Raw genomic sequence first — 16,317 nt, forward strand, 5'->3', positions numbered from 1 at the left:
CAATTTGAATTCTCGAAACTGAAGCTACTTTCCTTAAGGAACCAAAAGAGTTGAGCCTGTTCCAAAACCAGAAGCCCTTCAAAAGGAGCACCTACCAACCCACTTCTGCAGTCCTTGCACATCAGGGATGAGGATGAAAGAGGAGTAGCATGAGTTCAGTAGATTTTGAGACAGTAGCTGCGGTTTTATGAAACTATTCTAAATCTATATCCATGTAACAAGAATATACGCTGGTCCCAACCTGTTGTGTGGATTAATTTTAAAGGTGATATTTTTTCAGATTTGAATAGTGAGCTGTTAAGGCATCTTCATTCTGTTTTTGTTGGGTTTTTTGTGTGTGTGCTTAACTATTTTAGCAGTGATTTAGCTAGTCTTTGCCCATAAAGATACAACAATGGTGTGTATGTGTAAAACCTCCTTTTATAGTCTCCAGAGGGTTAATTTGCAGGAATGCACAGAGCTACTGTTCACTAGGCTGGTGTTTTAGTTCTATTCTTTTCAGTAGTTCATTAGTTTGGCTACTGGCAACAAAGCAAAAAATAAAACATTTCTATAGCAAAGTTACTTTACTTCAGAACAATCTGGCTTTCAGCAAAAATTCACTGTGATTAGAATTGGAGTTTCAATCAGCAGGCAGTTATGGAGTACCAATCTATATGTTGCAAAGTACCAAAAACAGTAAAGCTGCTCCCCTAACCCTTACTCCCCTTCCCCACCCGTATCTTGGTTCTGGAGACAAATTGTTATGAACTCAGTTTCTCAAGAAACTTTAATTGTTCTGGTTTTGTCAAGAGCATTTTTAAGACTGAAAAGTCCTGAAGAAAATGTATTCCTGCTGAAAAACTGGCTCTTAAATGCTGACTTTTTACTTAGTCATCTGTGACAATCTATTGTGTTTGCAAGATGTTTGCTTTCAATAGCCCTGGCAAAACTGCGTAATGTTCATCTTCTGGCGATGTACCTAACGTGAAGCAGAGATGGCTTAGAGCTCTGAATTCAGCTTTGTGATTCAGATGTACCCAGTGCTGGAGAGTATGTGGTTACGGAGACATGAGCCAGGGTTTAGTTAGCCAGGATGTTAGATCTTAATTCAGCAATGTGTAGGCAGGGACTTGAGATCTAGGTAATGCTTGTGTGCTGCAGTGAGCAGTGCTGAGAGAGGCTGTGTGAGATGATGTATGTGGATGAGTTCTGTGCTGGCCTTCCAGATACTGTATTTGCTTTTTGTTCTTGCTGTATTAAAACCTGCTTAACCCAAGTCTAATGACTGAATTCATTCTTCAAATTTATTTTTTCCCTCCTTTTTCTTTTCATTCTGTGCTGCTTCTTCTATCCCTCTGTTGCTTCTTGACTCTGCCTGGGCAGGCCCTTCCTCCTCCCCGTCCCCCTCTTCCCAAAGAGGAAAGCTTTGCATGGCGCCCTCGCACTGACACTAAAGTGACCAACCTGCTGCCGGTGCCCATCATGGACTGCGTGTACCTGAATGCGCCCAAGCCTTATCCGCAGCGTGCCTCACCAAATGCCAGTGCACGGAGTTACTTCTCATCACCCACCCCCTATGGGGCAGTCCCCAGTGGGAAGCAAGGCTTGCCAGCAGGGCATTTTTCTTCAGGTTCCAGACATGAGGTGCATGCTGGGCAGCCACTCTTGGAAAGTTGCTCCTTGTCAAATGCATCGTCCATACAACGCAGCTCTGGCGGGGCAGATCCCAATAGTAAGGCTGGAATGAATTCCAGTCATGAGACGAAGGCGGATAAAAAGGTCACCAGACTATATGTAGCTTGTTTATCTAACAACACTTGCTCAGCCGCATCTGAAAATTCCACTGGCACCACACATGACCCAGCAGCCAGCACCAGTTTGTGTGCTGAGCTCACTCAGGCACCAGCCACCGACATTGTTTCCTCTGTACCGGGAAAAGCTCTTCCTGCTCCTTCTCCTCCTCCTATTCCTCCCAGGCCATACTTTTACATTGTCCTCAATAAAGACGCAGTTAGTTATGGTGCGGGCCAGCCTTCCTGGACTCAGTCATCACCTCCGCAAGCTTTGAGGGACAGAGTGCTAGAGCCCCAGAGCACAGCTGCTGCAGAGGACAGAATGAGAAAAGAGCCTTACCTTACTCAGCAACGGCAGCCGCCGTACAAGGCAATGGGACGCGGCATGGTACATGTTTTCTCTGTAACCTTGTTTTCTTTCAGCCACGTGAACGGTTCTTTAATTCGTTATAATGTTCCCTTAATGCTTTATTCCCCTCCTTCCTAATTTCTGAGCATCTGATATGCCACCTGAGTCTTGTGGTCTCCCACTTGATAATATTTAACACTCTGTGCCCCCCAACATTGATGTGTGTGTTTGTGCGTGTGTGTTGTTTGCAGGGGGTTGGGTTGGACTGGCTAGCATCCTGCTATTTTAGGAAGGTGTAAAAGGATGAAACTCTGTAATGTGATGTTTAGTGCTTCTCAAGTGATGGGTGAGTGCAGCACTGTTTTGTGGTTTGATTTAGCCTCACTGGGAATGACAGGGGAGAGAGGGGTGGTGAGGGAAAGGAAGATATATATTATCTTTTTATTATTATTATTATTATTTTTGTGAGAAGTTGTGTGTGTTCATGGAGGCCAAGGCCAAAAAGCTGAAGAAGTATGTTTCCCTAGGGAAAGAAAATCTTCTGGGGCTTTATATCATTTTGGGTGCATCTTTGCATGACACTATATGGCTGCGTTAGACTAAAGTACTGGTCTTCCCCATTGCATAACAACACCTTGTTTCCTACAGGATGCCACTGCCACCACCACAACTCAGCCTGGAGTTATAGTAGTCCCCCTCCTCCAGGTTAATCCAGACAGACAGCAAGAAGGCAGCTCCAGCACTCCACCACCACCTCTGGTTCCTTTTGGGCAAGGCTCCGTATTCCCTGAGACTGTTTCTCCTGGCTCACCCTTGACTTTTCCGACTTTAGATGATTTCATTCCCCCACGTCTCCAGAGGGGTCTCCACCATAACCAAGCACCCTCTTCATCTGACACATTGTCCTCTGCTTACCCGAAACTGCCATTCTTCTCATCACCACCTTCACTTGTCCCTCCGGTTACGGGGGCTTTGCACAGGGGCTTGAAGCCTGAAATCACTGGAGTCATCTCACGTACAGTAAGCTTGCCAAGTACCCTCCTCACCCTTCTCCTAAATTTATATTCCCAGATAAAAATGACTGTCTCCTTGGCATACTAAACTTGAGAGGAGTGATGACTCACTCTCTGCTAGCAGCATGACAACTGAAACCTTGTTTATGTCCTGTGCTAGTGCATGCGTGTTGCCTGCCTTGTGCAGCTTTGAACTTTTTATTGACTTCTCCTACATGACATTTGACTGTCTACCTTTGTGTCCATTCTGCTAGGTGATACATATCTTAAGAGTCTTCACCAGAATTATCTGAGAATAATTAACTCTATATAAACAGAATAGCTGCAACTAACTGATCTCTTCAGGCTCTCTTAATAGCATCATTAATTGTGTTTCAATAACATTTGAAGTAGCAACAGCAGACCAGTTAAAGGTTAGGGCTGGCTTTCTGTTCCACTTGGAGCCACAAGACTGTATGGTGTCTACGCAAATTCCTGCCGAAGCCAGTGTAAGATTGCTGCCGATATTCAATGACCTAGAAGCAATAATATCAGTTACTGAGCTAAGACTCTTCCAAGTGCGTAGGCGCCATGGGATAGGTCAAGGGGAGAGTATCTGTTCAGTTTGGAATTCCGTCTTTCACTGAAGTCTTCACAATTTTCAAAAAGTACTGCGATAATTTCAGCTTGAACTTTACTGCTTTCTTCCTGGGTTATTTTTTTTATAAGCTCATCACCTTCTTTTAAAAAGTATTCAGGAACAAGGAGGAAAATGGCTGTAAGTTAAAGCTGCAGAGCAGGAGGTAAAAAAAAAAAACTGACCCTCCTCCCTCTTTGTACTAGAAGTCTTAAAACTGCCAGATCTATTACAGTTGTTTGAGGGCAAGTAAGCAGCTCAGCAGATGCTCCCTTCTCTTAGGATGGTACTTTCTTTACTTTCTTTGGCCTTTGAATATAGGCCAAACATGTGCCCTGAACAGGCATATGGGGTCAGGGCACAAAGGGAAAAAAACAACCAAGGATGATTTTTTAAAAGTTTTTAGCATTGGCCTTTCTGCTCCTGTTGGAATCAGTGGTCTTCTATTGTTGAGAATAGTAGAAGTGTTTTTATGGAACCTGTCTGCAGGCATCAGAAAAAATCAGCAAGCATCCAAATCATAGGGGAGTAGTAGAAATTTTGTTCTACCTGGCTTTCATAAAATGAGTTCTGAAATGTTGTTTTTATGCATTCTCACTTCAGGCATGTGGCCAGAGAGCTGTTTCCCACAGTGTTTTAAGTGGTCTTTGTTCACCTAGATTGGTGACTTAACTGGGACTCCGAAGTCTAGACCTAACTCCCCTTTTCTTTGAGGGATTCTTTGTATGTTGGCTATCAAAGTAAAGCTCAAGCACATCTCTCCTACTTCTCCCAGATTGTGTTGCTGAGAATATTATCCCAACCAGTGAAATAGGGCAAAGTGTCTCTTAGACCTCAATTTTTGAAGACCGTTGATTAGAAGCCTTCTGTTCTGTCCTTATGAAATGTCTGTTGCCTGATCAAGATGCTTCTTGGAGCAACATAGCTCCATCCAGCCTACTCTTCTCCTCTAGGCTGGACTGACTGTAGATGCTTCTTTAGATTACAGCAGAGTCTCAGTATGATTTGTCTCTGATCTCTGGCCCAGGCTCAGCCCCTTATCTGATCCTGTAAGTCCTTTCCACTGACGCTGGTGGGTGTGAAGGGCACTGACTTGCACTTAGCCATAAACACCAGGAGAAAGGATTCTTCTGGAGTAATAGTCTGTCTATTGATTATTTTTTTTCCAACAGTGTTTAAAATCCCCCTGAATGCTCAGCTCCATTTCACACACCAGTAGCCTGCAGCATTCCAATCTGATGGTGGAATAGTAGGAGTGCAGAAATTTGGTACACCATTATTCCACATTCACTCTGGTTAGATGCTTATTCCCCCTTAACTTTAATTGTAATTGTGCGTCCAGATTCCTTGAGAAGCTTTGAAAAATCTCAGCCTAAACTGGTGCATGCATTCTTATGCCATCACCCCTTCTTTATCTTTTCCCCTTACTGTCAACAAAAGCTTGATATTCTTGGACTGAGAGTTTTCAAAGATGAACTAATTTTTAAAGTCTCCCTGTGGACACAACTTGTATTTCTACAGAACAACCAGAGCTGTGGTGATACTAAAGGTGGGTTTGAAATTAATAAACAATGGAGCTGGATGCTTTAGGAAAGCAAGAGCAGCTTGCTATCCATGTTCCAGCAGCAAAGCCATGTTGAGTATCTTCCTTGCAAGAATTCTACTATTTATCCTCTATCTGTTTTGTTTTGTTTTTCATGATTTTAACCATGTAGATGTGTCGTGGTCTCCTGAGCAATGGTGCTAACCTTATTTCCTGGACCTTCTTTACCATACCAGCTGCAGTAATAATGTTTCACTCCAGAACTGCATGAGTTTTGCATGCCTGACTTCTTGCAATGAAAGGGATTCTTTTAAAACAACTTCCCCCCCAAAAAAAAACGTTTGTGTGTGTATGTATCAGGGGAAGGGTGTCTGCATCTTTCCCCACAACCAGAATTGCTTAGTTTTTTGGCACCCTGTGTTTGCTTCAGGAAGCGGGATTAATTTAGTGCCTCCTTTTGGGGTTGGAGTTGTGAAACCCAACACCAAAGAATTATAGTACTGCCTTAGCAAACTAATTGCGTTAACAAGGAGCAGGGTACATACATGTAGCAAGGTAATGCTCGTGCTTATGCCTCTTTTTACTAAAACTTGCTGTGATTATGCTTATCGTTCAGTCTAAAATGGCTTTTTTCTTCAGACTTTCCCAGTGTTGTAATCTTCCTGCCTGCTGATGGTATGTTGCTCTCCTTTTCAGGACCCAGGTCCTGTGCTAAATGAAGTGTCCCAGCCTAGCACTGGCACTGACTACCCAACCTCCTTCACGTCAATCAACAAGTCGTCATCTGCCTATCCCTCTACCACAATTGTCAATCCCACTATTGTCCTCTTGCAGCACAATCGAGGTAAGGAGACTTCCAGATAAGTATTTGGACTCAAACTGAGTAATCTGTTAAACTGCAAGAAACTGGAGAACGTGTGTGCTGTGGACAATGAAGTCCATGCTACTATGAGATGATAAAGCTGCCTTCATGAATTGTACTGACCAGAGCATACAATACACAGGTGACAGGCTAGAGGTGAGGGGCAATGCCTACTTTTTCTAGTTAGAACCTGTGGATCAGAAGCCTCTCTGACATTGAGGGAAAGGTCTATAACTGGACGTGTGAATAAGCTATGGCAAGTTGCATTTTCCAAAGGAAAAAAATATATCAGAAAATAAAGGAAAGGCCTGCACTCATCTCCTTTTAAGCAGTCTAATTACAAGCATTCATTGGTCTGTTCATTTGTGTTTCTCAAGGTATTTTATTTTTTCTTCAATGCCTTTGTAAAACAGTCTTCTGTCTTTGGCTCCAAAGATAGTGTCCTCACTGTAGCCCAGCTGATTGTATCACTCATGTAAGTAGATTATATCTTTTCCTTTCTGCTAGCATCTGAAGCAGCTTTGTTTATGCCCTCCTGAATGAGGATGCCTAGATTCCCAAATATTTTATCTGTGTCAAGAGGGGAGAACATTATCTGAGGCAGCCTTTTTACCTCAAAGCTTTTTGTTGCCTTCCTTAAGCAGGGATACTTTTTAGTAGGTTTTTAGTATTAAATCTGGAGCATTTTGAAGCATGTGCCAAACAGGAATATTTTCTCTGTAGATCTTAAGAGCACAAGGGACAAACTTGTATAATACGATGGTCTGCATACACACTGGCATTGAGACAAGTGATGTCAAGTTGTTCTCTTGATCAATTACCTTCACAGACAACAATTTGTTCTGTCTTGAATGTCTTGCCTCTGACCATCAGCCCTCATGATACTGTAGCCTGATATATTGAAGAGCTTCTCTTACAACATTTTTTGTCAGTGTATAGATCACAACCTGATAAGCAATGTGACTGAGCTATGGTATCTATATTCTGATGCATGTTTTCCAGTCTTCATTAATCAAACCTGTAATTTGCAAGAATCATATTGAGCTGATTTGACAAGGCACCTTAGTCATCAATTTGTATTGACTGGTGCTGTGTGTGCCACGCCGTTTTTAATAATAATAATCTTGTATTAGTCATTACGATATATTCTTTTCCTGGGATTACTGTCAATGTGACAGACATCTGGCAGTCACATTTATGCTTTTCAAATATTGTCACATCTACCTCATTCCTGTCCTGTGGAGTTTCCTTTGTATTCCAAATCATACTGAGAATGAATGTCAACAGTCCAGCAAGCTGCCCTTCCTGAAAACGCTTTCTTTAGAAAAGAAAACTGTTCTAAAAGTCTTCAGTACAGTTTACATGAGCATGCTGATTTTCAGCAGATGACCTCACTTGTTGTCATTCAGCATGGACCTTAGGTACTGTTGAAGTGGAAAGCATTTCTCCACCAGGCAGTAGGACGTCAGACTTTTTTTCTTCATCCCCTCCTCAAAATACAGAATGGAAATAATGATTGGATGTGTTATCTTTTCAGCCCTCTTACAAGCAGTTCCAGTGTGCCTATTTGGTAAAATACCAAGACTATCGCTAGGTTTCTGTTTGCTCTTCATGAACCTTGAAATGTCTTTTTGAGTCTTCTTGGACATTCTGTGAATTTTCACTTCCATTGTTGTCATCTTGTACTTCCTAGCATATATTATTTACACATAGGTATGTTTTCTTATTTTTCTATCCATGTATTAAGAGTTTCTCACAGTTACTTATGCTTCCTCCCCTATCTAGACTTTATTCCAGCATAGCATCAAGACTTTTTTTTTGTAGTGTAGTTGCTGCATTTAAGTGGTTCTCAGATTTTAGTGATCTCTTGTGTTTCTCCCCTGGCTGACATAATTCATGTTTGGTTTCATCTTTATGGATCTTATCCATTCAAAGCTGTTTTGGTCTAATGGCACATAACGTTTTTATTGGATTATGGTTCCCCTTCCCCTGATAATTAATTATATTTTGTTCTTAAATCAATTTCTTTATGTCAAGAACAGGTTTAATATAAATTCCTCTTGTGTGCTATGAATACCCTTAGAGTTAGAAATTTCAAGGTCATCTTAATGCTGGTAGTCTGAAGTCTCCAATAGTTCAGTTACTCTTCCTGATGAATAATGTTTTTTTCTCCTCAGTGGATTATTGATTGATCTTTAAGGAGCTTGTTATCTTATTCTTTGGAGGGACTGTTGTAGCAAACATCACCTACTGTCCTATCTTATACTTTATTTGCTAGTTCATTAATCTATAAGCATGTAAGATACTTTAGTGCTATTAGAATCTTAGAAACAGGTAATGATTTTTGAAGCACAGAAGATACTTTATCTCTTTTTTTTGTCTGCTTGATCTTACTTGGTAAATCATGATGAGAGATCTCAGATTTTTTTTCTACTGGATTTCAGTAATACCAACTGGTATCACTGACAGCAATGCCAACAATACCATTAATGCTTATGAACAAGTCATTTCACATCCTCTAGTTCATTCCTAGCACCAAAGAAAGAATTTCTTCCCTTCACAGTTGTTGGTGCCTTGATTTTTTTTTTGGCATAATTTTTCAATAAATGTACTCAAATATTTGTTTCCTCTTCCCCTTTTGTTATTGGTTTCAAGTGCTTGTTTCTTCCACTGCTCCTCTGGGAACTCTCATGTCATGTTTAATCACTCTTTTACTGTTGCCAGCAGTTATATTCCTCTACTCAGCCCTTTCTCTGAGAGGCCTACAAGTCTTTGGCCTTTGCCTACCATCCTGGAACACAAGATCAAGGATAAAATTCTCATTAGCTGGTGTGGGCCTGAGGCTACAAGCTGATTTTGGTCAGGTGGGAGAGTGAAATAGCAGATACCTCCACCTCCTCAGTTTCTATCTATCAGCAGCTCTCTTCTCTAGTCAGAGACGCAAGTGAAAAGAAAACCCGCACTTCACATAAAAAATACATTTTTTCATGAAAAGTCTATTCATCCATGATATTCTCTCCCCTGTGGAAGAAGAGGCAGGGAAGAACTCTCTAGCATAGATCTTTAAAACACCATTTTTTTTGCCAGAAGACCTTAGTGACTGAACACCGTTCTCTTCAGCGATAGCAATGACTGAGGCTGAGATCATCCTCGCATCCTTTCTCCTCTCTCATAATACACAAGACCAACTCTTGATGGCCTGCATGGAAGAGCAAACCCTGCAGTAGGTGGTCCCCATCTATTTCTTGGCGTCAGATTGCAAGCCCTTTTCCTAACTGCACACAGGCGTATGTTGACAACTATCACGTGAGCATAATGCACACAAGCAGCTTGCCCCTGGTGGTTAACAGAGCAGAAACACTGGGATTAAAGATCAAAGTTCATACATACTGGCGAGGGAGCTGCCCTTAGTGAAGAGACACATTGTCCTCCCTTGCTAAGTTGATCCATTTAGTATAGATGTCCATTGAAGGTAGGTTCTGCTAGCAAACAACATACAACTGGAAGATGTATTTTACCTACTACACAGTTATTTCCTGGGTAGACATTGCATGGCGTGATTTATTATGAATATTTAGCAGGTGTGATTAATACATTAAAGTTTTGGGATCTTTGCATTAACTGTATGAGCATTCAAGAGTGTTTGCATTTTGTATGTCAGTAAAATAACTTCTTTTCAAATGTCTTTTGTGTTGGTTGACTGGATTAATTGCTGGGGAGCAGGTAGAGCAGAGAACAGATCTAAGAATCCTTTCTTTATTCCTAGCCATGACTTGGAGAAGTCATTTGGGCATCCTTTAGAAAGCAGTTCTGAGTGTCAACTTCAGGGTGGTGAAACACTGTGAAAGCTACCACAAATGTCCTAGTCCAGGAACTCAGAAATGGAAGGCCCTAAAACAGTGATCATTCTGAAACTGATAGCCACATCCCATCTGTGACTGGGGGCAGATCACTCAGTCTATGACGCACTAGTGTGTGATGAGACTCAGCACACCAACAGTGGCTTGGTCTTTTCCTATATCCCTACAACACGCTATGGCATTATTGTTTAAAAATGTACTTCATGTTAATAGTAACAGTTATTTGTCGAGTTGTTTGACTGAGAGTCTTTATTTTTAAAATTTTCTCCTGTCCGACTTTTTCCATTCTCTCTGATATTAAAAAACAAAAAAGCACCTCTTTGCAAATGTATTGGTCACCGCATCATAAGATTTGTGTTATCCACGAGGCTGCTGTGTGGAGAAGAGGCTGTGGATTGTCACTTTGGCAGGGTATTTGAAAACAGATTCTCTCCAGCAGCTGCTGCTGTTGTCTACAGCGTATTTCTTGCCTGTCAGAAGTGCAGCACCAGAGCACTTGCTGTTTGTCTCACCCATTTGTTCTGTATTTCTTTTTGTTTTGTTTCTTCCTCTACCACAGAACAGCAAAAAAGGCTTAGTAGCCTGGCAGGTATGATGTGAAAGGTCTTCTGCCTCCTAACTGCTGCCTCTGCTGGAGCAAAGCTGCTGCTTCTGCTCTGATAGCTTGTGGAGTGCCTTGAGCAAGCACACTTCCTGGGAACTGTAACAATAAATAAATGTTTGTCCTGGTTTAGTGTAGATCACTGAATGTCTGATTTCAGTCTCTTCTCCTAAATGTTACTGCTGTGGACATGTTAGTCTACTTAGGTCCTAAATTATTAGTCTATTCCTCCTAAAACATACACCACTTTAAACATTGCAAATAAAGATGCAAGGAAGCCACTACTCCATGCTCTGGCTCTGCTGTGGGGGACCAGGTCTAGCAGGGTGTGTGGAGCCTGCCCCTAAGGCAGGTGCAGACCTAGTCTGACTTCTTCCACCAGGCTCTTCTGGCTGCTGTACCAGCCTGACCCTCTATGCTGCCCCTGTGCTGAGGTGATGGGCTGCCCCTAGCTCACAGCTGTATCCGTCCTCCTTCCCTTGGTGGTGCCAAGCAGACACCACTCAGTTGTGAGTTTAATGCTGGCCTGTAAGCCCAGACAGAGGTTTCCTGTTGGTTTTCTCTTTTACAAGGTGTTTCCCTTCATGATCAGGAACTCATTTTTTTTCTAATTTTCTAAACTAGAGCTAACTCATGGTGCAGCTTGTTCTGTCCCAAATGATCCTTGATCTGCAAATGAAGCCTGTTTTGCACAGCTGGGCCTGCACCTGCTCTCAGTGTGTCAAAACAACCACAAAGGTGTTGCCTGCCACCTCATCCCCCTGCTTCTTGCATCTTCTTGGTCACAGTGGTAAAACACTTGCTGTATGACCCCATATTGATGATGCTGCTCTGGAAAAGGATGGCTCAGGTGCCATGGGATGTACTACCTAGTGCAACCTGGTTATCTGTAGGGTCAGGCACCAGATTTGGCTATTTGATTTTTAAATATCTCAGAGCCTGGTATATACCTCCACCAGTACTTATGAAATCATTGGAGCTGTTACAAATAGTTCAGTGTGGAATTTAGCTGTTAATTCTTCCAGTTATAGGGGAACAAACCAAGCACTTCGTATAAAATAGCCCTTTGCACCAGGAATGTAGAAGGACCGAAAGTGTATTTGCATTCCCAGGGAGGGGAAACAGGATGAAAAAGCTAAACAAGGATTTAATTGATGCTTTGCCCCATTTTGACCTTTCATAAATGTTATTTCATTTTTTTAAGAGGAAGAAGACAAAGATTGGTAATTTCAAGCCGATCACTCAAACACAAATCCTTCATGTACAGAGTTTCACAGGACAGAATTGTGTTTGCTCAGGGTACCAACAGACCAAAGCTTTGTTATGCACGAGCTTTTCCTCCGCTAACTGCCTCTTTCATTTTCCTTCACCTTTAATGGCTTTGGGCAGCATGGTGATGTGCATGTGAATAAAACCTCTTTCTTTCTCTTCAGTGCATGCAGTGATGTAAAAAGGATAGGATCCAGCAAAGCCTTGATGAGGCAGACTGTAAAATCACTGATGTTTCCTCCCCAGAAATACACACAGAAAAAGTCTTCAGCAGAGCCTAAGGATTGCAGTGCTGCAGCTCTCCAGAGCATAGCAGATCTTCAGAGCAGTGTGAGCTCCCTTGGTTCCTTGCTCAGGGGTGGGGTGCTGGTGCCTGCTACTGCCTATGGCTGTCAGTCAGGCAGCATCAAGGGATTGCAGGTGGAAGCAAAGCAGGCTGATGCAATTAGTTGTTTCCCCTTATAGACAGGAATTGTGCATATGCTAACCAAGAGAAGAATTTGTTGCTTACAAATTCTGATTAGGGCACAGAGGTGACCTGGAAATATCATATACCGACTGTAACAAATAGGATTGTCAGGCAGGTGAGTGCAACCAGTTAAAAAGTAGTGCCTCGCTACCATGTGGGATGCTCTATTAGATTGAAATCACCAGCAGAAAAAGGTGAAGAATGAGATTGCAGTTGCTAATTAGATCAAAAAAGCAGTCTCCAAAACCAAAAATCTCTTATCTTACATAATAGCTGAGCCTGTCTCAAGGTGTGTGAAGGTGACTACCACAGAGATGCTAACCTGCTTTTGCTGATACCAAATATTTTCTTGGTAGATTCCTTCAGTCCGTCCTCTGGCCACAGCTGATGGTGGCACAGTCTGTCTCATCAACTGTTTGCTAGGATTTTTGCCTTAGAAAGAGTGAGATACAGTGAGGTGGTAGAATGCTGGGATGAGATGATAATCTCCTGTTTTCATTTCCAGATTCGGTGCCAGACAGACTAGTTTCTGATAAAGTAGATTTGGCACTCACACGGGACAAGCCAGTTCAGGAGATAGCACCAAGTGAGAAGAGGGCAATGGAGGAGAAGAGAAGAATTGTCAGGAGCCCTCAACACATGCCTGATACCTCCATTGATGATATTGGCATTCCATTGAGGGTAAGACAACGCTGGACGAGTGATCACTGCAAAAGCATGGGCCAGATTCTGCCTGTCTTGAGACTTAGGGAATTCCCTAAAGATCCAGAGGCTGCAAAGATAGAAGATGTAATTCTAGTTCCAGCGTATCTTACTACCAACTTCGTTATCAATAACATGTTTCAGCTGTATCAGGTTAAAGAAAAAATAAATATGATCATCTCTTTTCATCCTATTTGAGAATATTGTTCATTCACTGCTAGCAGCTAAGAGAGAGAGATTAATCTTGCATTATTTTAACCATCTTAAAGGCAGTTATCTCTTCTAAACAACATGTTTAAGTTCCTTCAGTGATTGGGGAAATCATAATGAAAACAACAACTCATTCTTACAACTAGTGTCTGGAGTGACTTGAGCACTACATGTGTCTGACTGTCCATTGGATACGGAGGAAATCAGCGTATTATGACTAAACTAGGCATAGTGTCTACTTTTAGATGAATGTAATAAAATCGGATTACAGTGGACAACCTTCCGCACAATGTACAGTTCTACACAGTCTAGAACATAACCCCTAAAGAACTTTCAAGGTATTATTAAACTAGAGCAAAGCCTGTAGCTTCATGAGATACGAAATTCTATGTCAATTTTATTATAGCCTTGATTTTGAGGTAAACATAATAAATGAACTAGGAATCAGGGTGCTAACCATACTGCTGCAAGATTTGTTTAAAAAAAAAAAAGCTTTGAAGTGCTGGTAGAATTCATGTCTGTGATTATTTATTTGCATATTTATTTTTCTGATAGAATACGGACAGATCGAAGGACTGGTACAAGACAATGTTCAAACAGATCCACAAGCTAAACAGAGGTACTGTAAAACAGATTTTTATTTACTTCAAAAGACCATCATGACAATACTTTGTTTCAGATATGTGAAGAATTGTACTATGGATGATCAATAAAAGCCTTTATGTTAACTAGTGTTTACCTTGCACCACAGAACACAACAACATATTTAACATCTACAGAGACAAAGGTGAGAAAATAGTGAAGTCCAAAGAAAGGTCTGAGTTATTCTGAGGTGTACTGCAGTGCCTTCATGAAATCATGAGTACTGTTTGAGAACCGAAATCAGAAAGCTGTCGTTAATTTCATACTTAGAGAAAACAGATCCCTGAACTTCATCTTTAGCAGCTGACCCTCCCTGCCCCTAACACTTTTAAATGATAGTAAGTTCTCTCTGAAACAGCACTGTACACAAAAGAACTTTTTACACTTTAAAGCTTTAGTACCTGCCTAATAGAGCTTGGTTTGAGGCACACTGAAACCAATGGAAAGATTTGCATTGATTTGGGGGAGTTCAGAATCTGAATTCTGTCTTCAAAACCTCAGATTTTCTTCTTTCAAAATTCAAAATTGTGGTAAGCTTTTGCAAACTTCATCATGGTGTGTTCTCAGGGAATCCACTACTTTGAGGCACTTCTGTGCCTGCCTGCTGATACGTTCACATTGTTTCTTCTGTGTGAGAAATGGCTGCAGTAGTGTTTGCAGACTGAACGCTCTGAACAGCCTGATGTCCAGGCAAATGCAATTCAGAACTGCGCTTACATAACAAACCCTACAGCATGCAAAACTGGAGCTGTATTTGCCACCGCAGATGCTGTCATGGTGAGCTTTATGCATATATAGGCACTGCATTGTATTAGATGGAATGAGAAAGAGTTGAACAATTTCCTCCTCCCAGCGCTCCTAACAGAAGTTCTTCAGCTCAGCCAGAGCCTGTACTTCAGGATGTGGAGAATGAGTTCAGTACTTTCTGCCTCCAGGATCTCCCCCAGGGCCTCTACATGCAAGGCAGCAATGAGCAAGAAAGCATCTGGGTAGTGTTATGCTGTAGCATCAGCATGTGAGAGACTGTTCTGCAGCTTGTGTGGATTCTTGTCTCTCCATTCTTCCCCTTTAAATCTTTACTCTCTGTTCTTTTTTCAAACCACGTTCCTCTCCTTAGACACTCCTGAAGAAAACCCTTATTGCCCTACCTACATATTTCCTGAACTTCCTGAAATCCAGCAAAAACCTGAAGGTACCAGAAGCTTAGTCAGAGTGTATGTTGTCTCGTGCTTTGAGTTAACTGTACTATAGCACCATAATAGTAACTAGATTCAGGTTCTAGATTTCTGTTATCCATTTGTTACACTAGCTGGAAATTCAGTTATGCCCAGCATACCTTCTCGTGTGATGCATAAAATAACTAAATCTTTGCTAATCCATTAATCTTTTTTAAAGTACAATGATGTTTACACAAGTGTTATTAAAGTAAGCAATAAAACCATTTGGTGGTAGGAAATTGGGGGATGAAGCAGAACCTCCGCTTCACTGTGGATAGTCTCAAAATCCACTGCTTTTCTCTGCTGCAGAAGACAATCCTTATTCTCCTACATACCAGTTTCCTGCGTCTACTCCTAGCCCTATTTCTGAAGGTAAAAATAAAGGACCATATCTATTTTTCTGCACAAATGCTGCCTTGTCCATTTATTTTCTTCTTGAAGTTTTTTCTAGTTGCTGAGCATTATCCTGCATCATAATTATTTGCTGCACTCTAAGCATTGCCTTGACTGTATGCCGCCTTTTGGCTTCGCAGTGCTCCTCTGGCTTTCTAACTAGTAGTTGACTAATGCTGCAGACCTGGGGTTTGCTTGGTTTTATGCGCTTATCAGTTGTACTTAGCCATGTGTGTGCAGTGATTATTTAACATGCCTAAAATGCTGATATACATGTAAAAATGTGGTTTAACTGAGATTTATTCTGCCCCCCCCCCCCTAAATCAATATGTTTCTTTAATTATTCACTTCTGTTTTTGACTATTAACACAGTAATAGGGCCAGACCAAAATTCCACTGAAGTCTATTGGTGAAATGACTGCTTGCTTCAGTGGGTTTTGGATCAGTCCCTCAACGTAGTCTTTTAAAATAAATATAACTTAGTAACATGGGTTCAGGGCTGGTCTTAGGTGCACTGGCATATCTAGGCAAGGACAGATTTTGACAGTCTCATCAGCACATCTTGCAACTTGTAGCACTGTATTTACACCAGCTTCCTCATGTGCTCAGCGGATTCTTTTACACTTCAAGTACAATCTAGAATCCTTCGTCAGTCATGTTTCAGGGATGTTAGAATTGTATTTATTATCATGACAACCCTATAACCACGTACATGTGTATGAAAATACTGATATATGAAAAATATTGGAATCTGCTGCGCATATTGGGTATACAGACATTTCCTGATTAGAAATTT

At 41.5% G+C, this 16,317-nt stretch overlaps 1 protein-coding gene across 37 annotated transcripts in view; it reads left to right on the plus strand.

The window, feature by feature from the left end:
* Positions 1 to 16,317, plus strand: part of SORBS1 (sorbin and SH3 domain containing 1) — a 120,858-nt gene that overhangs the window by 65,107 nt on the left and 39,434 nt on the right. For 21 of the 37 annotated variants that reach the window (XM_083844906.1, XM_083844877.1, XM_083844905.1 and 18 more), the window contains 6 exons: positions 1,366 to 2,163; positions 2,773 to 3,144; positions 5,993 to 6,140; positions 10,578 to 10,607; positions 12,863 to 13,038; positions 13,825 to 13,888. In XM_083844906.1, the coding sequence (XP_083701032.1) occupies positions 1,366 to 2,163; positions 2,773 to 3,144; positions 5,993 to 6,140; positions 10,578 to 10,607; positions 12,863 to 13,038; positions 13,825 to 13,888 (1,588 nt within the window). Of the gene's footprint in view, positions 1 to 1,365; positions 2,164 to 2,772; positions 3,145 to 5,992; positions 6,141 to 10,577; positions 10,608 to 12,862; positions 13,039 to 13,824; positions 13,889 to 15,028; positions 15,104 to 15,437; positions 15,501 to 16,317 lie in introns of all 37 variants that reach the window. The other 16 variants (XM_083844890.1, XM_083844892.1, XM_083844889.1 and 13 more) reach the window with 7 other exon arrangements.

Source organism: Anser anser (genome assembly GCF_964211835.1).
Source record: "Anser anser genome assembly, chromosome: 7".
Lineage (NCBI taxonomy): Eukaryota > Metazoa > Chordata > Aves > Anseriformes > Anatidae > Anser > Anser anser.